Here is a 19,312-nt window from a genome sequence, read left to right as displayed (position 1 = left end):
TTTATATATATATATGGACTATGTATACAGTATATATAATATATATGGCATTAGGAATAAGACAATATAAAACAAGAACTGATTAAAAGAGAATATCATGTGCTATTCTGTGTTAATAAATTTGAAAATATAGATATAGGTATAAATCTTCATGACCTTAAATTAGACAATGGTTTCTTAGATATGATACCAAAAGCACAAACAACAAAGAAAATATATATCAATACAATTTGGACTTCATCAAAATTTGAAATTTAAAACTTTTGTGTTTCAAAGGATGCCATCAAGAAAGTAAAAGGGCAATCCAAAGAGTGGGAGTAAATATTTACAGATCATATATCTGATAAGGAACTTGTGCCTGGAGTGTATAAAAATTCTTACAGCTCAATAATAAAAAGACAACTCAGTCAAAAAATGGGCAAAGGATCTAAATATACATTTCTCCAAAGAAGATATATGGATGTCCAATAAGCACAAGAAAAGATGCTCAAAATCTTTACTCATCAGGGAAATGCAAATCAAAACCACAATGACATAACACTTCACATCTCCCAGGATGGATTTAACCAAAAACATAGATAATAACAAGTACTGATGAGAATGTGGAGAAATTGGAACTCTCATACACTGCTGGTGGGAAGGTAAAACAGTGCAACTGCTTTGGAAAACAATCTGCCAATTCTTCAAGTTATTAAAGTTATCAAATGATCCAGCAATTCCACTCATAGGTACACACCCAATAGAAATGAAAACATAGGGCTTCCCTGGTGGCGCAGTGGTTGAGAGTCTGCCTGCCGGTGCAGGGCACACGGGTTCGAGCCCTGGTCTGGGAGGATCCCACATGCCGGGGAGCAACTGGGCCCGTGAGCCACAGTTGCTGAGCCTGCGCGTCTGGAGCCTGTGCCCCGCAACAAGAGAGGCCGCGAAACTGAGAGGCCCGCGCACCGCGATGAAGAGTGGCCCCCGCACGCTGCAAGTCGAAAAAGCCCTCGCACAGAAACGAAGACCCAATGCAGCCAAAAATAAAATAATTAATTAATTAATTAAAAGAAAAAAAAAATTTAAAAAAAAAAAAAGAAAGAAATGAAAACATACATCCACACAAAAACTTGTACGTGTGTTTATAGAAGCATTATTCATAATAGCCAAAAGTGAAAACAACCCAAATGTCCATTAAGAGATAAATGGACAACCAAATGTGGTACATCCATATAATGGAATATTATTCGGCCATAAAAAAAAGAATGATACTGATACATGCTACATTGTGGATGGACCTTGAAAACATTATGCTAAATGCAAGAAGCCAGTCACAAAAGTCTAATATTGTATTATTCCACTCATATGAAAGTCCAGAATAGGGAGACCCATAGAGACATAAAGTAGATTAGCAGTGGACTTCCCTGGTGGCGCAGTGGTTAAGAATCCACCTGCCAATGCAGGGGACATGGGTTCAATCCCTGGTCCAGGAAGATCCCATATGCCACGGAGCAACTAAGCCTGCCTGCCACAGCTACTGAAGCCCATGTGCCACAACTACTGAAGCCCGCACGCCTACAGCCCGTGCTCCACAACAAGAGAAGCCACCATAATGAGAAGCTTGCACATCGCAACAAAGAGCAGCCCCCGCTTGACGCAACTAGAGGAAGCCCACTCGAAGCAATGAAGACCCAGTGCAGAAAAAAAAAAAAAACGTAGATGAGTGGTTGCTAAGGGCTGGAGCAGGGAGAAAGGGGTCTGGCAGTTACTACTTAAAGTGTACGGGTTTTCTTGAGGTGATGAAAATATTCCAAAATTGATTGTGGTGATGGCTGCACATCTCTGTGAATATATTAAAAACCATTTAGTTGTACACATTAAATGGGTGACTTGTGTACACTTTAAATGGGTGACTTGTATGGTATATGAATTACATCTCAATAAAGTTGTTTGTGACACAAAAACTCTCCTCGTAATTTATATGATAAGGTAATTTATAGGGAAAAAAATCAGTTAGGGTATAGAGGTCTAAACAACATACTGACCAACTTAACCTAACTGACGCCTATAGAACACTCCACACTACAGCAGAATACTTTCTTTATCAAGTGCACACAGAAACAAGGTTGACTACCTTCTCAGCCATTAAATTTCAAATGTTTGAAATCATTTATGTATGTACTGAGAACCCAACCGTGGTGGCCAGATAATAAGCACATCTGTGAGATGATAGGATAAAAATAAATGCTCCCTGAGGCCCTGTCATTTTGAAAGGACATGAGGGAAACCGGTGTGGAAATGTACCCAAAGAATTTAAACCCCCAAGGTTGAATGCAAACTCTGGTTCCAAATGCAAGAATCCTAGGAAGCTGTGCTAGTTTTTACGTGAGAAAAACCTGGAAAGCAGCGATGCTACTAGCCACTGGGAGAGATAACAGAGGGGCCGGCAGCCGCCTGCAACCTGCTACTTCAGCCCGGCTCCCCTGAGTGGGGCTGAGACCTGGCGTCAGGTTACAGGGAGTCAGGAGATAACCAGCTGGTGGCCTTTCTCAGAAACTGCCCCTGCTGACCTCCAGGTGCAAAGGGAAGCAGTGAGGTGGACAGTTAGGGAAGGAGGGAGGTGGCAGGCATGATCACCCCTGAAGCAAGGGGAGGAAATTACACCCGGCCAGCTCAGCCCAGCATCCCCAGCTGGGGCCTTGCAACAGGCAGGAGAAGGGCCTCCCTCCAGCCAGAGCTGAGCAAAACTCCATCTGTTTAAAGAGCCCATGGGCTGTAGAAAACAAACTTATGGTTACCAGGGGGGAAAGGGGGAGAGGAGTAAATTGGGAGATTGGGATTGACATATACACACTACTATATATAAAATAGATAACTAATAAGGACCTACTGTATAGCACAGGGAACTCTACTCAATACTCTGTGATGATCTATATGGGAAAAGAATCTAAAAAAGAGCGGATATAAGTATAACTGATTCACTTTGCTGCACACCTGAAACTAACACAACATTGTAAACCATCCATACTCCAATAAAAATTTTTTAAAAATAATAATACACAGCCCATGGGCTTTTGGCAGCAGCCGGGAGAAAGTTGCAGGGACAGGAGAACCCCATCCCCGTGGGCCCAAGCTCCTCGGGAACCTGCAGAAAATCTGTCCCTCCACAGCCACGCAGGAGAGAGAGTATCTCTTTCTCTGGATCCCCATCAACATTACTACTAGCAAACTTCTTTAACTTTTGCTAGTATTATTGTTTAAATTTGCAGTGATGTACTGATTGTTCGCTAGTGAGGATGAACACCTTTCCACATGGTCATTGTGACTCCAAGTTGCACTCCTGTGAATGGCTTGTTCATGTCTATTCCCCATTTTTCTACTGTCTGTCTTCTGCTAACTGATTTAGGAAGTTTCTTTATTCTCTGGATACAAGTCCTTTGCCTGTTATAAATGTTGCAGATATTTTTCTCTCATTTATCTCCTGCTTTGTTCTCTTTTTAAACTCCGTTTGGTATCTTTTATCAAGAAGATTTTTAAAATCTAGTCATATTTATCTTTATTTTTCCTTTTATTTTTCTTGTGGTATCTTATTTTAAGAACACCTTCGCTCTCCCCACTATTCTCTCATATTTTCTTTGATTACTTCTATGATTTTGTTTTTGCTTTTTCTGCACTGGTCTTTAATCACCTGGAATATGTCATTTCACCATGGGAGCAGCTGTGAGGAGGAGGAAGATGTGTGCACTGCAGTGGGGGGAACTGGAGCCCCAGCAGGCCTGGACCCGATTCCAACTCCACCTCGACTCAAACGGAGATAATAACATATTTCATTAATTTGAAGACACACACCTTAACATTTCTGAAATCAGGATGTATCTTACAAACAATGGTGTATCGTGGTTTAATTTACAGCTTTCTTAGTAATATATAAAAACAGTGTGTCTTTCAAGCTATGGCATCTTAGATTTCATGAAATACAAAGGACCCAACCTCAGGTCCCTAAGGGGGTGGGATAAACAGGCACTTAAAGGGCCCAGGACAGGTCAGACACACAGGAGGCAAGGCGTTCCATCTGGGTGAGTTCTCCTTCGTTCCAAAGAATGCAGCTGCTCTGACGCTTCATTCTTCCTGCAGCCCTGGCCCTTCCCCCTTAGCTTCCAGAACCCGAGCCTACTCTCTGGGAACCCCTCCAGGCTCCCCTACCAAAGGCCTTCAGCTGGACAAGGCCACACCTTCAGTTCTCTCCTTCTAGATACAGGATGCTCAGAGCTGACAGTTAAGGCTGATCTCCCTCCACAGCCAAGAAAACGGCACTCTCACCCCTGGGGACACCCACACCTGCTGGGCACCAAGAGCCCCACATGCTCTCATGGCAGCTTCTGCCTGGCTCCTCCCACTGCCCGCCTGGTGAGTCTGGGGCTTTGCAGCTTCTGCAAATGCTGGCACTGGAGACGGGGAGCCGTGTATGCTGGCAGAGCTGCCTCGGCCAGAACCACAGCGCCGGCTGGGGGAAGGCAGGGAGGAAAGGGAGTGAGCTGGTGGGCTGCAGAGGCCCCCAGCCAGGGCCAGCGTGGGAACTTTGCACAGTGGCTCCTTCAGCCTTACAGCCACCCAGAAAGCCCTTCCCTCTTCACGGAAGAAGGAACTGAGCTGCAGGGAAGCAGAGTGACGCCCCTCAGCGATGCTGAGACTGTACCACGGAGGACCTCGCTCACCAGCACTGCGGCCCCACCTTTCTGTCCACCATATGGAGGCCCAACAGGGCTGAGGAGGCAGAAAGTGGGCTCTCCCCCTCAAGGTCAATTCCACACACCTGGGCAGAGCACCAACTGCAATGGAAGGCCCACCCTGGGTCTCAGAGTCCAGGCGGGGGTAGTGGTCTGGCCCCTAGCCCCTCTCTCCATGCCCTAAGGGGTCCCACACCCAGCTGCACAGTCACAACCAGGGTGGTCCCAGGCCATACACTATGCGATTCCCCACGGACTAGTCCTCCCACCCACCATAATGCCACATCTTTGCTTCACCTGTAGGAAAGCTTACCAGCATCCAAGAACCAAGAGTCTCCTTTTACTAGAATAACTGAATTTCTTCCAAATTACCCTAAGAAGTAACCACACAAGGAGTAATGATTCGACAGACACAGGAAAAGTTCCATCCCCGCCCTCATCCCTGAGACTCCAGAAAAACTGAGGTTGGCCAAGCAGTGGTGGAGCTGGGCCCACAGCCTGGGTCCCATGGGAACATTCAGGAAGAGGCTGAACAAGTTCCAAGGGCATCTGCCACCAGAGGCAGACGGAGGCAGTGAGGAAAGGAAGGAGGTGGACATGGCTTGGCTCTTATGTGCCCCACATGGTGGCGGGAGCTTTCCCACTTGCTGAAGAAGCTTTTTGAACCCTGCCAACAACTGCTGGGGAAGGGTTATTATTCCCATTGCACAGGTGATGTTCCAAGGTCAACCCAGTAGGCCAAAGATGAAAATCCAGGGGACTTGGTTCTATTCCACCACGCTAGAGACATGCTGAAAATGGCATCAACCCAACCAAAAGGCGGAGACGTGATCTGTGACACTGTCATTTCCCACCCTCGAGCCCCTCAGGAAATGAGCTAATGGAGCATCCCTTCGGGTCTGGAAGTCTGGAAGAGCAGGCAGGATCTGCCTGCCCCCCACATACACCCTGAGAGCTGCAGTGCCTATCTACAGGTGACGGGCGCTAGGACGCCTCTCTGGGGTCAGCTGGATGGCCTGGTGTCACCACAGATACACTTCTCATGACGTTCCTCTTGCCCGACTCCAGGGCTCTCGCTGGGAAGCTGGCAGCACCCCCCTTGCTCATCTGTTGCCTTCACTGGTCCCTCGGACCCACACTCAGCCCCAACTTACCAATTATCGTCCCACAGGGGACTTTTTACCTCTTGTCCACCTTGCACAGGACTCTGGACACCCTCCCGCACCGCCAGACACCTCTTTTTCTCTCCCCATCACATATACTCTGTGAAAAAGATCATTCTCCCTCCCCACAGAATTGTTCTTTGAATATCTGCATATGGACAGGAAACACCTTCTTAACAGAAGGGATGGGACACGACTGGTGGATAATCCGGCACCGTAAGAAACCAGGGGGGGCTAGATTCCCCAGCCCCCTCCCCCATGGCACTGTCCTAGAAGCACTGTCCCACTGTGCCCAGGAAAGGGGCCATGAGCAACAGCTCCAAAGAGCTACAGTCCGGAAATCCAGGGCATCCATGCCCCTGATTCCCCAGTGTTCCTACACAGTCACCACCCTCTAAGTGGATCTACTGGAAAACTGTTGGAACTAACAGAAAAATTCACAAAGAGAGTTGAAGAAAATCAGCATGCCTACCACCATATGACAGCAAGAACAGGGACGGTGCAGGAGACGGCTTCAAATGTGGATTTCCTTTCATGTTTAATAACTTCTGTGTGACATGCTGAGAATCCGAACAGCAAGGGGTGTGCTGCTGGGTTGGCCAAAGCATTTGTACAAGGGGGCAAAGGGGGAATGCAATGTTCATCACTTTCCCCTCAGAGGGAAAAATGTGGGGTACGAGTAATACAAAGTGGAGTTAGTGTCCAAATAATTATTGCTATTATGATTTGATTATGAAACCACTGTTGGCATAAAAAATAAGTCTTGAAAGATAAGTAAACAAAAAAATCTAAGATTCTTGATTATGCCAACAAAATCATGGAGATGGATATTAAAATATCCTTAAGTTTCTCATCTTCAGTAGATAATGATTCATTCCTGATAAAGATAAAGAAAATGGGTTCAACTATATCTTTAAAATAAGTTCTAAACTAACATATGCCATTTAATATACATGTTTCAATAGACTCCCTTAAAACAAAATGGTATCGAAAGGCGGGAGGGGGGGAAGAAGAGATACAGGGAAATGTACACTAAGTGGATGCAAAGGAAAAAAGTAGCATTGGTCAAACTAAAAATCTAAGTCAAAATCCTAAAACAAGAAATGAAAAAGAAATGAGTTGTAAGTATGAATGACAAGGTGACAGAATTGCCATTACTTATATATTATAGATTGTAGTTCAGCTTCTACAATATATCCCAAAACACAAGCATACTGGGATTTTTAGACTTTTACTGAAGATTTTCAAGGTCTAGGGAAGGGGTCACACTGCACAGCTCACAGTCTTCTACTCAAAAGGGAAATCCTTTGATACCCGTCTCTTCTATCAAGCCCCACTGACACACCACGCATGCAACGGTCTTAGCAGCTCCCTGCCCACAGCTGCCCCCCAACCATATCCCTCAGCCTTGTTCCAGACGCTGGGATGGAGGCAAAGCCGCCGCAGCCATGGTGTCATGGCACGTGCAGACTAACGGAGGAGATAGACCATAAACAAGCAAACAGATACATGAAAAAAGAGGAAGATGACGAAGACAAAGGCAAATCCATAGAGACAGAAAGCACATCAGTGGTTGCCAGGGGCTGGGGGAGGAGAGGATGCAGAGTGACCGCTTAAAGGATACGGGCTTTCCTTTTGGGGTGATGGAAATGATAGAGGTGGTGGTTGCACAACGTTTTGAATGTACCAAATGTCACTGGATCGCACGCTTTAAAATGGTTAAAATGGTAAATTTTATGTTGTGTTTTCTTACCACAAACAAACAACAACAACAACAACAAAATGATACTTTCAGATGTGGTAAGTGCTTTGAAGGAAATCAGGCCAGATGTTGTAAGAGAGAGAGACTGGGGTGGGGTCCTTGAGAGCGGGTAGTCAGTGAAGAGCTCAACATTTCACTGAGAAATGAATGAGGGGGAGGACCCAGCCTCATGAGGATTTGGGAAAAGAGCATTCCACACAGAGGGACCCAAAAGGGTGGAAATTGGGTTGGAAAGTAGGCAGAGGCCCCCGAAAAGCATTCGTGTTTCTTTGAGTGCAATGGAAGCCCCGGAGGCAGGGAGATGCCTGAGCTAATCAGTGTGTTAAAAGGACACTTTGGCTGCTCTGGGGAGAAAAGTCGTAGGGCGTGAGCCTGAGGCAGGGGGCCACTGAGAACATGGGTGCACCGGGAATGTCTGCAGGCGAGTACTGCTTCCACGCCCGGAAAGGAAACACACCGAGGCTCGGAGGGCCTGGGCCCAGCAGGCAAGGTTGCCATGGTTACTGGATGGTTCCCAGGAAACAGAGAGAAGGCAGATGCCCAGTGAGAAGGACTGTGTCACACAGCTTTCATTAGAGCACGGACCAGGCCCACCTGGGCACCCAGTCCAGGGCAGACGCGCAGCGGGAGTGGCTGAGAGCTGAGACAGGATGCTGGATCGGGTGTCTCCCTCCAGCCCCAGGTCAGGGCTGCTTGTGGGAGCGCCACAGGCTGGGCGGGCAGAGAGAGGCGGGCCTAGCAGGTGGGAGGTGCCTCTTGACCCCAGCTGTGGGGAATGGAAGCAGTGAGGGCTGGACAGCTGGACTTAGAGCCCTCCACAGGCTGGACTGGGGCCGGCACAGGGCTGGCTGTGAGGGTGAGAATAAGGCACCTCCATGAGGCTGCAGGTTTGGTTTGTGGCGTGGCCAGTGTCAGCCACGTGAGAGAAGAAAGCAGGAAGGAGGGTGGGGAAAGAGGTCTTGTTCCCAGGCAGATGACATCCAGATGGATAAGGAGATGGTCACCGAGGAACCAATTTAACACTGACAGAAACTGCCAATCACAGCAGAACCAGCGAGACCAGGTAGGGAAGCTTCCTGGGTCACAACAGCAGTAGGAACACATGTGTCCTGAGTCCTGTGTCCCAGGCGACACCCAGCTCCAGCCCCAAAAAACTGGGATAACTGGGCCAGCCCAGAAGGGGCCAAGGGTTGTAAAGGCTGCAGCTCCTCACACAGGGTGTGGGTTCCTGCGGTGGCAAAAGGGCATGAAAAGGGGAAACAATGTGGAAGGTCATGGTAATGCTGGATGGGCGTGGCTTAAATCTAGCGAGAATGTAACGTGATAACCGCCTTCCCAGAGTCTCAACAAACAACACAAATTCCCGCTGGACCTCAAGTTTTGTCAGAAATGTGACAAACAGCAAACATGACGGCAGATGGGAAAACAATGTAAGCTGAGGGTCTGTATCTTCCATGACAGGGCAGAACACCAGAAGCTTCTCAGCAAAATATAAAGTGAAAGCAAAAAGACACACCTGCATGGTCGGGGGAGTGACGTGTGCCCAGCCACGACCGTCATCTTTCACCCCACCTTACTTCTGTGGACCCCAAATGTGTGTCCCAGGACCAATACAACCCCTGAGGTTCTGTAAACTGGAATAATCCCTATCACCCATGTTTACACCTACCCTCTGCAGGAGAAGCAGAGAAGTTCTCAGGGACAGGGTGCACCTCACCCTGCTGGGCCCTCAGGACAGCAAGGTCAGGCCCGCTGGGGGCTGGGAAGTGTCCTCAGAAGAGAGAGGGTGGGAGGGAGGTCTCGGGGGACAAGCAGGACTGGGGAGATGGATGGGCAGGAGGAGGTGCAAGGTCATTCCAGTCTGACCGCAACCGAGTAAGCTGTGCTCAGGGATCCCAAGGGGCTGGCACATACAACGGGACACAGCAGATGCTTCCTTCAGGACAGATTGGAGGGAGGGAGGCAAAAGCTGGGAAGGAAGTGCCTGTGAAAGGAAGGAAGAGAAACGATCCAGCCAGTGGAGTCCGTCCCCACACACCCTGTCCTGAGCTGCTGTGCGGCTGCTTTGCCCCAGGCCACCTTCCTGGCACTCCCGTTGGCATGTTCCCTGGGATCTGATCTGTCTACCCATGGACTCGAGGGTCAAAGCTCTGTCCAGTTCACCATGGTCAGCGCTTAGTAATGTTGACTAAGGGATTGAATGAATAAATGAATGAATGAACAAATGAACACATGAACAGATCATCCATTGAATGGAAGTCCCAAGTTCAGAAGTGAATGAGTAGAAAAACATCAGCCAGTGGACCAAGGTCAAAGTCACAGGGTGTACATCCCGTCTCCAATCTTAGCAGCTAGGTGACTTTGGATGGATTGTGTCACCTCTGTGAGCAGTGGCTTCCTCGTCTGAGATGGGGTCACGGGGCTATGGGGGCATTCAGTGAGGACAGGCACATGGTAAATATTAAAGGTCACAGACCAGGTGGAGGGTTGTTCATTGAGATCCTAGGACAGGAAGCAGGCACTGTGCACCCCAGGCCCACAGTAAGAAGCTCTTCAGCCTCTGGGGCCGCGCCTGCCCCTCAGGGCTTCCCCATCTGCCCAGACTGCTCCACACCAGGACTGAAGCAAAGAGCTGAGATCTGAGCGGGATCCTGACCTGGAGTACACACATTCCTCCTCTCATCCATGCTTTATAAATCAGAAAATTAATTATCTGGAAAAGAGTCTTCTGCACCAGAGACCCAAATGAGTTTAATGTATAATTTATACACGACAACGTAGATGTCAATGTGTGACAACGTGCCGTAAAAACATTTTTGCAGTTAAAGCTTTAGGCGTCTGTCCTCCTCTCGGAGGAGCCACCTTACAGACAACATGAGGCCCCAGGGCTCAGGCCGGGTGGGGCAGGAAAGGCAGCCTGTCATTTTCAGTGATGCAGCTGCCAGGGCAGCCCCACCCTTGGTACCAGCCACATGCAGTCAAGTCATAGCTCTCCCTCCTTGGGGTCCTACCGTGTCTTGTTCAAAAGGGGATTTCACGCTCTGTGCCAGCTCTGTGCTAGACCCAAGGATGGAAGACAGAATGGAGGATGTGCTCACTCCTGTGGCTTTGAGTCCCCTGGGAGAGCCAGGCAAGCAGACGATGAATGACACTGACAGTGTGGCAAGCGCTAGGGCAAAGACGGGTCCTATGTGCCGAGGAGCAGGTACTTCCCTATGCCAGGAGAATCCCCAAGAGACTCCAAGAGGCAGGGGCTAGAACTGAAGGAGTTTGTCAGGAGGATGAAGGCGGGAGAACATTCCCAATGGGAAGAATCATATGTGTAAAGACAGAGGCTAGAGCAAGACGTCCAGATGGGTGCCAGCGTGGCCTATGGCACATGGCAGGGGCTGTCTAGCAGTGAGCCTGGAGTAGAGAGAGGGAGCCAGGTCACCAAGGGGCCTGTATGTCCAGTCCAGAAACAGGACTTTGTCCTGGACTGAAAACTTACAAACAGATCAAGTCTGCACTTCACTCTGGTCAACAGTATGGAGACCAAGAGGAGAGCTGTTGTGGGGAGTGAACGAGAGAGAAGATGAATGGGCTTTGCAAACTGTGAAGTGCAGCATCCACATAAAGTGCCCTCCCCAGCAGGATCTTGAGTCCTGCAACAACTCAGCAGCCTGCCTGCTTCAGGTGCCTTCACTCACAGGCGCCCCAGTGACGGCCTTGACCGGCACGTCACCGCAGAGTAACCACCTGAAACGTGGGTTGAACCCTTGCTTCTTGTCTGCAGTTGTTATTGCCATTGGGCTTGGTCACTCTTAGCGCAGGACATTCCCTGACACCCTCTCTCCAGAGGCCCACTGGGGCTCCAGCACAACCCAGAGCATCCTCTCACACAAGGACAGGGAGGAGGGGCACGGGTACTGTGCTGGAACCACTATGCCGCACACGCAAGTGAGGGAGGGGCAATGTGTCTTTGTTGCACCCTGGCCCTCTGTCCAGAACCACTGGTGAGGTTCAAGAACATGGCCTCTCCCCACCAGGCAGTCACCAACAGGGTCTGAGAACAATCTGAGATCCCAGTGGTGTCTTCCCAGAACCTGGGCCCTCCACAACAAGACAAAGAAGTCCCCATGCCCCAGTGCCATCAGGGTCCCCAGGCAGTTCCCTGTGCAGCCTTGGAGCCCTACAGACCTGGTCAAAAGATAGACGCCCAGGCTAATGGGACGGGATGCTCACAGAACAAGGGTTTCAAGCCCCCAGCCCTCATCACACCGGCGCCCATTTTAAAGAAGAACATAGCCTGACATCGACAACTCTTCTACCTCCCGGGAGGCCAGGGGTCTGCCCCTTGGTGACTCCCACCCACATACCTCGCTTGACCTTGGGGGGCCTGAGGCCCTCGACCTGGGCCAGGGCCTCCCAAGCCTCACGCTCCCTCCAGCGTCTCAGCTGCTCCTCTCGCATTTTGTAGAAGAGGATGTGCTTCTGCACATCACTGAGCTCGGCCAGGAGCTCGGGGTCGATGTACATGTCGTGCAGGATCTGCTGCAGCATGGTGTCACCTGGGATGCACACGTCAGGAGGGACACCCCAGGCCACTCCTCGCCCCTGGCTCCTCACGCCAGGGTCACTCCCAGAGCCCCTTCTCCGTGAAGCACCATCGCTCTGCCTCAGCTCCCAGCCAGCAACGAATTCATCTCCTCTGCCCAGGACAGCCACAGGGATCAGGCAGCAGGAAGCAAAGAGGCAGCCAGGACCTGCAAGGGGGATCCAGCACCAGGAGCTGTCCAGTCCTTCTACTGGGTCACCAAGAGCCACATCCCAGCAAAGCCTGTGTCTTGACCTCCCCTGGGCTCTGGGACAATGGGAGAGTGAAAGCCTCCAGCTCTGCGGGCAAAGCCCAGGCCTGGCCCTTCCTGGCCCTGGCAGGTGTCGAGTGATCTGTTCGTGGAAGGTAACGATGACACCAGCTATATCAATGACACTGCCCCAGCCAACCGGGAACTGATCTCTCCTCCACAGGTAAGAGGAGGAGGAGGAGGCAGCTTTGCCTATTAATTCCATGTCTTTTGAGCCAACGTCAAACAGGCCAGAGGAGCCAGCCAGGAGCTTCTAGGCTGCCCGGCCTCTCGCTCTACCTGCTCCGTCATTGCCAATCTTCCTCTTTTCCAGGATGTTGGGCTACTGAGGTAATGCTTCTAACACTCGGCCTTGGAGGAGAAAAGAGCTGTCCTTCTTTCTGTGTTGCAGCCAAGGAAGAAAGCAAAATAGAATCAGTAGGGACACCCGAGGGGCTTGATCATGGAATTCAAGGACATGAAGGAGGCAGACATCCTCTGCCTTTTCCCTATAATGGGGTTCTAAGGCTATGCATGTGCTGACAGATTAACCCTCAATTTGGGGTCAATTTTGGTCGTTGCTTATCTTTGTTTTGTTGTTGCAAGTACCTGGAGATGATCACAAACAAAGAATGCAAGTGTGTCTTCTCTGTCCTCTCCATGCCCTGAATGTGAAGCACCCTGGACAGAGCAGGATGTTGCTTTCCGCTTGGAGGGAACCCACCTGTCTTTGGCCGTGAGGATGGGTAGGTGCTGCTCATGCTAAGACCCAAAGTTCACCCTAACAGCTGCTCAGAGCTACTCCCAGCTGCCCCTGTATTCAAACTGGGGTTCAAAGAAGGTAAGCAACTTGCCTATAGCTATCCACCCTGGGACTCCATCCAACTTTCAAATATGACAACCACTGGATACTGTGAATCTTTTGATGGTTTGTAGCACTGTGGCCTAGTTGGGCTGGTGACCTTCATGTCCCCTTGCCTCCCCATGAGGACTAAAGGTGGATCAGGCACCCAAAAGTGATGGAACCCAGGTGTGAGTGGGCGGCGGTCTTCTCCTGCAAGGTTGACCCACAACAGTAAGGATTAAGCGGGTTCAGATGAGCTTTAGTCCCATGGGGGTCACAAGAAGTGCGGAGGGCCAGGCTGCCCCTCCCCCAGGTCTGGCTGGCTTGTCCCCGTGTGACCCAGACCTTGGAGGCTCCACGCAGAGGCTCTTGCCATGCAGCACTGTGGCCCTGGACCCCACCCGCCCTCTTCTCTCTCCTCCCCACCGAAGACCTTTCAGGGCTCCGTGTCCCGGCTCGCGCAGTTTCTTAGACCGAGGCCATCCCAGCCTCCGGCACAGCTCTTATCTCCCTTGTCCTAACTGTGGCTGGGTGGGAGCACGGCGTCCAGAGAGGAAACAAGGTGAGGAAGGGCACGAAGGGAGTCTAGCCTCCCGCCGGCAGCTTCTTACTTTCTGGGTCCACCAAACGCCTACAAGAAGAGGGGAGAGACAGCACAGTACGGGGCCGTGGGGATGGGCTGGCTGCTGTGGGCGTGAGGTCCAGTCCTCTGGCTGAGCGGTGATGGTGTCATCCTTGCGGGGGTGACACCGTTGAGAGAGGGTGGGTGGCGGCCGGATGGGAAGGGCCCCGCTAGCTGCCCGTTTTGTGCCGCAGCCGGCGGAGCGCTCCCTGGCAATCCCAGGTCAGTGGGGCAGGAGGCCGAGCGCGCAGCGCAGCCGCGGGGCGGGCTAGATCCGGTTTCCGGAAAGACGCTCTCGAGCCGGCGCGGGTGGGAGCTGCCTGGCCCTGATTGGCGCCACCTCTGGGCTGGTGTCCGCCCACCCATCGCCCTCCCCCGGCGGAGGAGGCCGCTCAGCCGGGCCTGTGGCACCCCCTGGCGGCCGATCCGAGCGGGAGCGGCAGCACGTGGGAGAGGCGGGCGCCGGGAGCAGCACAAGGGCGGCTACGCCCGCCGGGATGCGCTGGGATCCGGGTGCGGGAGGACCCGTTCCCGCCATCCCCGCGGTGCGGCGGGTACACGATGGCAGTCCAGGGCCCGGACCCCAGCCCGGGAGCCGCGCAGACCAAAGGAGCCCGCGGCGGTTCCGGCCCAGGCAGCTTCCGGAGACTGGAAACGAACGAGATGAGGGGGCCCCGGGGTACTCACACACGGTTTTCTGCCGCCTTCCAACTGGTTTTATTTTGTTTTCATTTTTTATTGGCCGATGTGATGTGTTTAACTTTATATGCTAACGCAGTTCCCTCTGGGGGCGGGGTACACGCACGCAATGTTGTTATGAAAGTGACTGGAAACCACCTGAATGTCCCTCAGTGGGGTGGGGCGGGGAGGGCGCCTGGGGAGGAACAGTAACATTTGTCACAGAGAATGAAGTCCATCTGTCTGCTTTGGCCGGGGGAAATGTCCAGGGCAGAAAAATGAAAAGGCGACACGCAGAATATTGTGCACGGTGTAATCCATTTTTTAAATTCTATGTTTGATTATTTTTGTATGGGCAAAGGAAAAAATATGAAAGAACACACACATGGTTTCTTCCTTCTTGGAAGGGGGAGGAAACCCACTTTAGACAATTCTGTATTGCTTTATGCAGTGACTAAGATACATAATTCATGTGGCTGAAATAAATGTATTTCAGAAGTTCTAAAATGTGACCCAAGAAAATTGGCCTCTGGAGTTCAGTACTCATGGGGCAGGATGTGCACAGCCTTGTCCACACTGGCACCCACCCCCAGAGAGGGACACGCAGACAAAGCCAGACCTCCGTAGCCTGGGAGGCTAGAAGGTTGGCAGGGATAAACCGTTCATGTTGCCAGAGTTCCTAAGCTGGAGAAGGACTTGGAGATATTTCTCCGAGACAGAGGAGCAGGAGGCGGGGAGAAGAGTCAGTAGAGTTTGGCCAGAGGCTAGGAGGGAGGTGATGAGGACTGTAGCGGCATTGCCAGTGGGGACCGAGAGGGCAGAATTGGGGGACATTTCCTTATCCCAGAGCCTCCTATCAGGTGTCTCTGCTTCCATCTAAAATCATTTTAAAACTTAGATCATGTTATTCCTCTGCTCAAAACCCTACAGTGGCTCCCATTTTACTCAGAGAAGCCCAAGGCTCACAGGATCTGCCTTCCACCCTCCCTCCCACCCCCTCAGATAGCCCCTGGCACCACCACTCCCACTTCCTTGTGCCGGCTGTCCCTCGGCCCAGAACCCGGCTAGCTCGTTCACCCCCTTCGAGTCTTTGCTCAAACTTTTAACTCCTCCATAGTCCTGATCCCCCATTATTCGGCTCTATTTCTTCCCGTATCACTCACTTTGTAAAATACCATTTTACAGTTTGTTTGGTTTTGTCTCTCTCTCTCCCAACTTGTAACAAGCACCACAAGGGCAGGTGCTTCACTGATGTCTACAAGAGCACTGTTTGGCCTGCAGCAGGTGCTGGATAAATACTGTAGCTACTGGAAACAAGAATGGATGAAGGAACGTTCATACCAGAGTTGACCAGAGCCTGTGCAAATGCTGGGGAGGCGTCCAGAATAGGGCTCTGGAGAGAGGTTGCTGGAGACTCGTACCTGGAAGTCGTGGGCAGATGGGCTAAGTCTGTGGGGCATTTGGTGGACTGGCCCGGCCACAGGCCGCCTCCCCTGGCTGTCCCCCCATGCCCTGACCACAGGGCTCTCTCGAAGGTAGGGTCACGTGTTGGCCAGAGGACCCTGTCACCTCGGCCTCAGGCAGCCCCGAGCACAGGCACCACGAAAAGATAGGCCGCTGGAAGGCCCTCCTTACATTCCCCCCGCCTCCCCGGCACACAGTCACTTGAGGAAGCTGGTCCCAAGAGCACATTTAGTATCTTACCTGGTCTCAGTTTTGCGATCCAAGGGCTCAGTGAAAGTCTAGAGGAATTTCTGCTTTGTCACCCGTTAAGCTCCACGGAAGAATCATGGCCATAAAAATCAATAGTGTCCCTGTATGAGTGCAACAACTACTTAGAAAATACAATGTAAAAGAGATCCCATTCACAGTAGGAACCAGATATAAAACTCTGGGAATAAATTTGATAAATATTGTGGGGGACCTATATGAAGAAAAGTAAAAATCCTCACTGAGAGCATACCTAAGATTTAAGTTGATATAGAGACACACCACATTCACAATCAGGAAGACCTAGTACCATAACATGTTCAATTCGCCTCTGTGTTACTAGCCTCCAAGACGGTTCCCGATAATCCCCGCCACCTGTTATCTGTGACCTAGCGTGGCCGCTCTCACACATATCCGTGTTGGTCTGTATGATCAATAGGATACGCCAGAAGTGATGATCTGTCACTTCTGAGATTAGGTTATAAAAGACTTTTCTGCTTCCCCCTCGGGTTCTCTCTCTCCCTCTCTCTCTTCCCCTCTCTCTCTATCTTTCTTTCGTCATTCACTCTGGGGAGACCATGTCATGAGACCCACATGTCAAGGAACTGAAGCCTCCTTGCTAACAGTTACATGAGTGCGGTTGGCACAAGACCTGGTCAGGGGAGACTGCGGCCCCAGCCAGCAGTTTCAGTGCAACCTCGTGAGAGACCCTGAGCCAGAATCCCCCAGCCAAGCTGTTCCTAGATTCCTGAGCCTCAGAAAGGGTGTGAGATGTATATGTGCTGTTTCAAGCTGCTAAACTTTGGGGTAATGTGTCATGCAGCAATGCATAACTAATACAATCTCAAAGAATTCATCCGTTTAATACAATTTAGAGCCAAACCTGAAATTTAATTGGGACGTGGAGGAGAGACTCAATAAAATGATCCACAAGTTAGCTGAAAGAATGAACAGATGAGAACAGCCGAGAAAATATCGTGGAATATTGAACTCTATACTGCCAGTATTCAGACTTCTAAAACAAACATTTTGGTTCTGACAAAAACAGGTAGATTGAAGTGAGAAAGTCCAGACAGTGAGCCAAATACATATGTAATTATTTCGTATGTGATCAAAAGAAAGTTAATAATGGGGTGGGGAAGAATGGATATTTGTTCAATAAACAGAGTTGGGTTAATTAGCTAGATCCTTGCCTATTACTTGTGATTCTACTATACAGCCATTAGAATTAACGTTGAGAATATCCGTTGGCATAAAAGTGTACTCATGATGTATTACTGGGGGGAAAGCGTGTGTAGGATAGTCCCAGTTTTACGTATCAGGAAAAAGAGTATTTTAACCCTCGCTGCCTTCTAAGGAGAGTAAGCAGGTCCTATTGAAAGAAAAGGCCTGTGAACTTCTGCAAACCATGCTAGGTTTGGGTTTGCACATTTAGGAGGCCAAGCTGGGGTGAGCTGCGTTACTCCATGTAACACAGGACTGAAAATCAGGGTTCCTGAGCCCAGAGATGGCAGTGGAAGAAGCGAGGGGCACGGCCACACAGCCGAGACTGTGGACCACCCTGCCCCAGGTCTTTATCAAAATGATTTAACTCACAAAACGCTTGCTGTGAGGTTTCTTATTTAGAAAAGAAAAAAAGTGAACTTTATCCAGTTCTGCCAGGACAGACGAGGGACATAAAAGGGACCATTAAGGGACACAGGAGTGGGAGGCACAGGGGCACGAGTGCCAGGAATTAGCAGAGTTCGTGGGAGAGGGCTTGGGGCTTTCCCCACCATGGAATTGCTGGGATTGGAGTACCTGTGCAGGGTGAGGACACCAATGCTGACATTTGTAAACAAAAAGACAAGAGCACAAACACGTGAGTTTATGAGCTCAGCTTCAGAGCCCAGGGTTGCAGCCAGCCAGGCCTGACCTCCTGGGCAGAGCTTCTCAAGTAATCAGGGCGCTGCACAGGGCTTTTGTCAGTCATCTGGCCAGGCTCACAGTAGATGACAGTGGGAGTTGTTTCCTGCTCCTTAATATGGGACCTGCTTCCTCACTAACTTGGTGAATCAATATATTAGGCAGGGGTTGTGGGTGTTGGTAGCTAGTTCTGTGTCCCCAGACTCCTTCTGGTTTAAAGGAAAAAGTCCTGAGTCCCGCACAATCCCTGGGCCAGGGATTGATACACAAACACTGGCAGAAATCGGCTGATTTTCTACTACAGTTCTAACTTGGGGCTGCTGGTACTTGCGTCTCCCCACAGGGGTGAGGGTCTGTGTGTAGTAGGGGAGATGGGCCAACCTGAAGAGAGGCGGAGACACTGATGGACAGAAAAAAACACTGGGCAGTGTGAAGTCTGTTCCAGCCCCCAAGGCCCCGCTCCCATCTGTGACTGTCCCACCCTCCCTCCCTGTCACAGGAGTCCCCTTCTGCTTAACCTTGTCTGAGTTACGGTCATTGCAACCGGTGTGTCCTGACCACCGCAGTGGCTTGGCTCGCCCTCCATTTGTCTTGCCAAGGATGCTGCGGAAGTGGACAGGACGTGACACTAAGGACCTGGGCCAGACCCTGTCTCAGGGCCCCTCCTGCTGGCCCATTTCCCACAGGAGGTCCTCCTGGGCCCCGATCTCTCTCTGATTGCAGCCACCCCATCTCCTTGCTGCCCAACACCCCTTCCATCGCCTCCCCGAGGAAGCCAGTGACACAGCAAAGAAAAGGCGGTTTCCAGAGAAGGCCAGTCCTCTGCTCACAGGATGCCGAGTCCTTTGGCCTGCACACAGCTGGTGCAGTAGGCAGCTCCGGGTCCTCAGGTGGAGGGACTATTGAGCCAGCCGCCCCCCTCTCCATCAGCCGGCCCTCTGATGCAGACAGATGACCTATACTCGCCTGCACCCCTGTCTCCAAAACCTCTCCAGGAGCCCCAGTCCTGCTAATTAGAAAATACTCTACTCCATCCAAATTCCCCTGGAACCAGGCCACTCAGCACAAGTATAACAGATTGACTCAGTCTCAGCCC

At 50.7% G+C, this 19,312-nt stretch overlaps 1 protein-coding gene across 2 annotated transcripts in view; it reads right to left on the bottom strand.

Annotated features, from left to right (window-relative positions):
- The window catches only part of SH2D4B (SH2 domain containing 4B), an 80,048-nt gene extending 65,898 nt beyond the window's left edge, over nucleotides 1-14,150 (bottom strand). For both annotated transcript variants that reach the window (XR_011074493.1, XM_068547996.1), the window contains exon 1: nucleotides 11,990-14,150. Coding sequence is in view for 1 of the 2 variants with exons in the window: in XM_068547996.1 (XP_068404097.1) it covers nucleotides 11,990-12,683 (694 nt within the window). In the remaining variant the exon portion in view is untranslated. The remainder of the gene's footprint in view (nucleotides 1-11,989) is intronic.
- Nucleotides 14,151-19,312: the final 5,162 nt, after the last annotated feature.

The sequence above is a fragment of the Eschrichtius robustus genome, chromosome 7 (genome assembly GCF_028021215.1).
Source record: "Eschrichtius robustus isolate mEscRob2 chromosome 7, mEscRob2.pri, whole genome shotgun sequence".
In the NCBI taxonomy this organism is placed as follows: Eukaryota; Metazoa; Chordata; class Mammalia; order Artiodactyla; family Eschrichtiidae; genus Eschrichtius; species Eschrichtius robustus.
The sequence above is the reverse complement of the archived record's forward strand: the minus strand, read 5'-3'. Positions and strand labels throughout refer to the sequence as shown.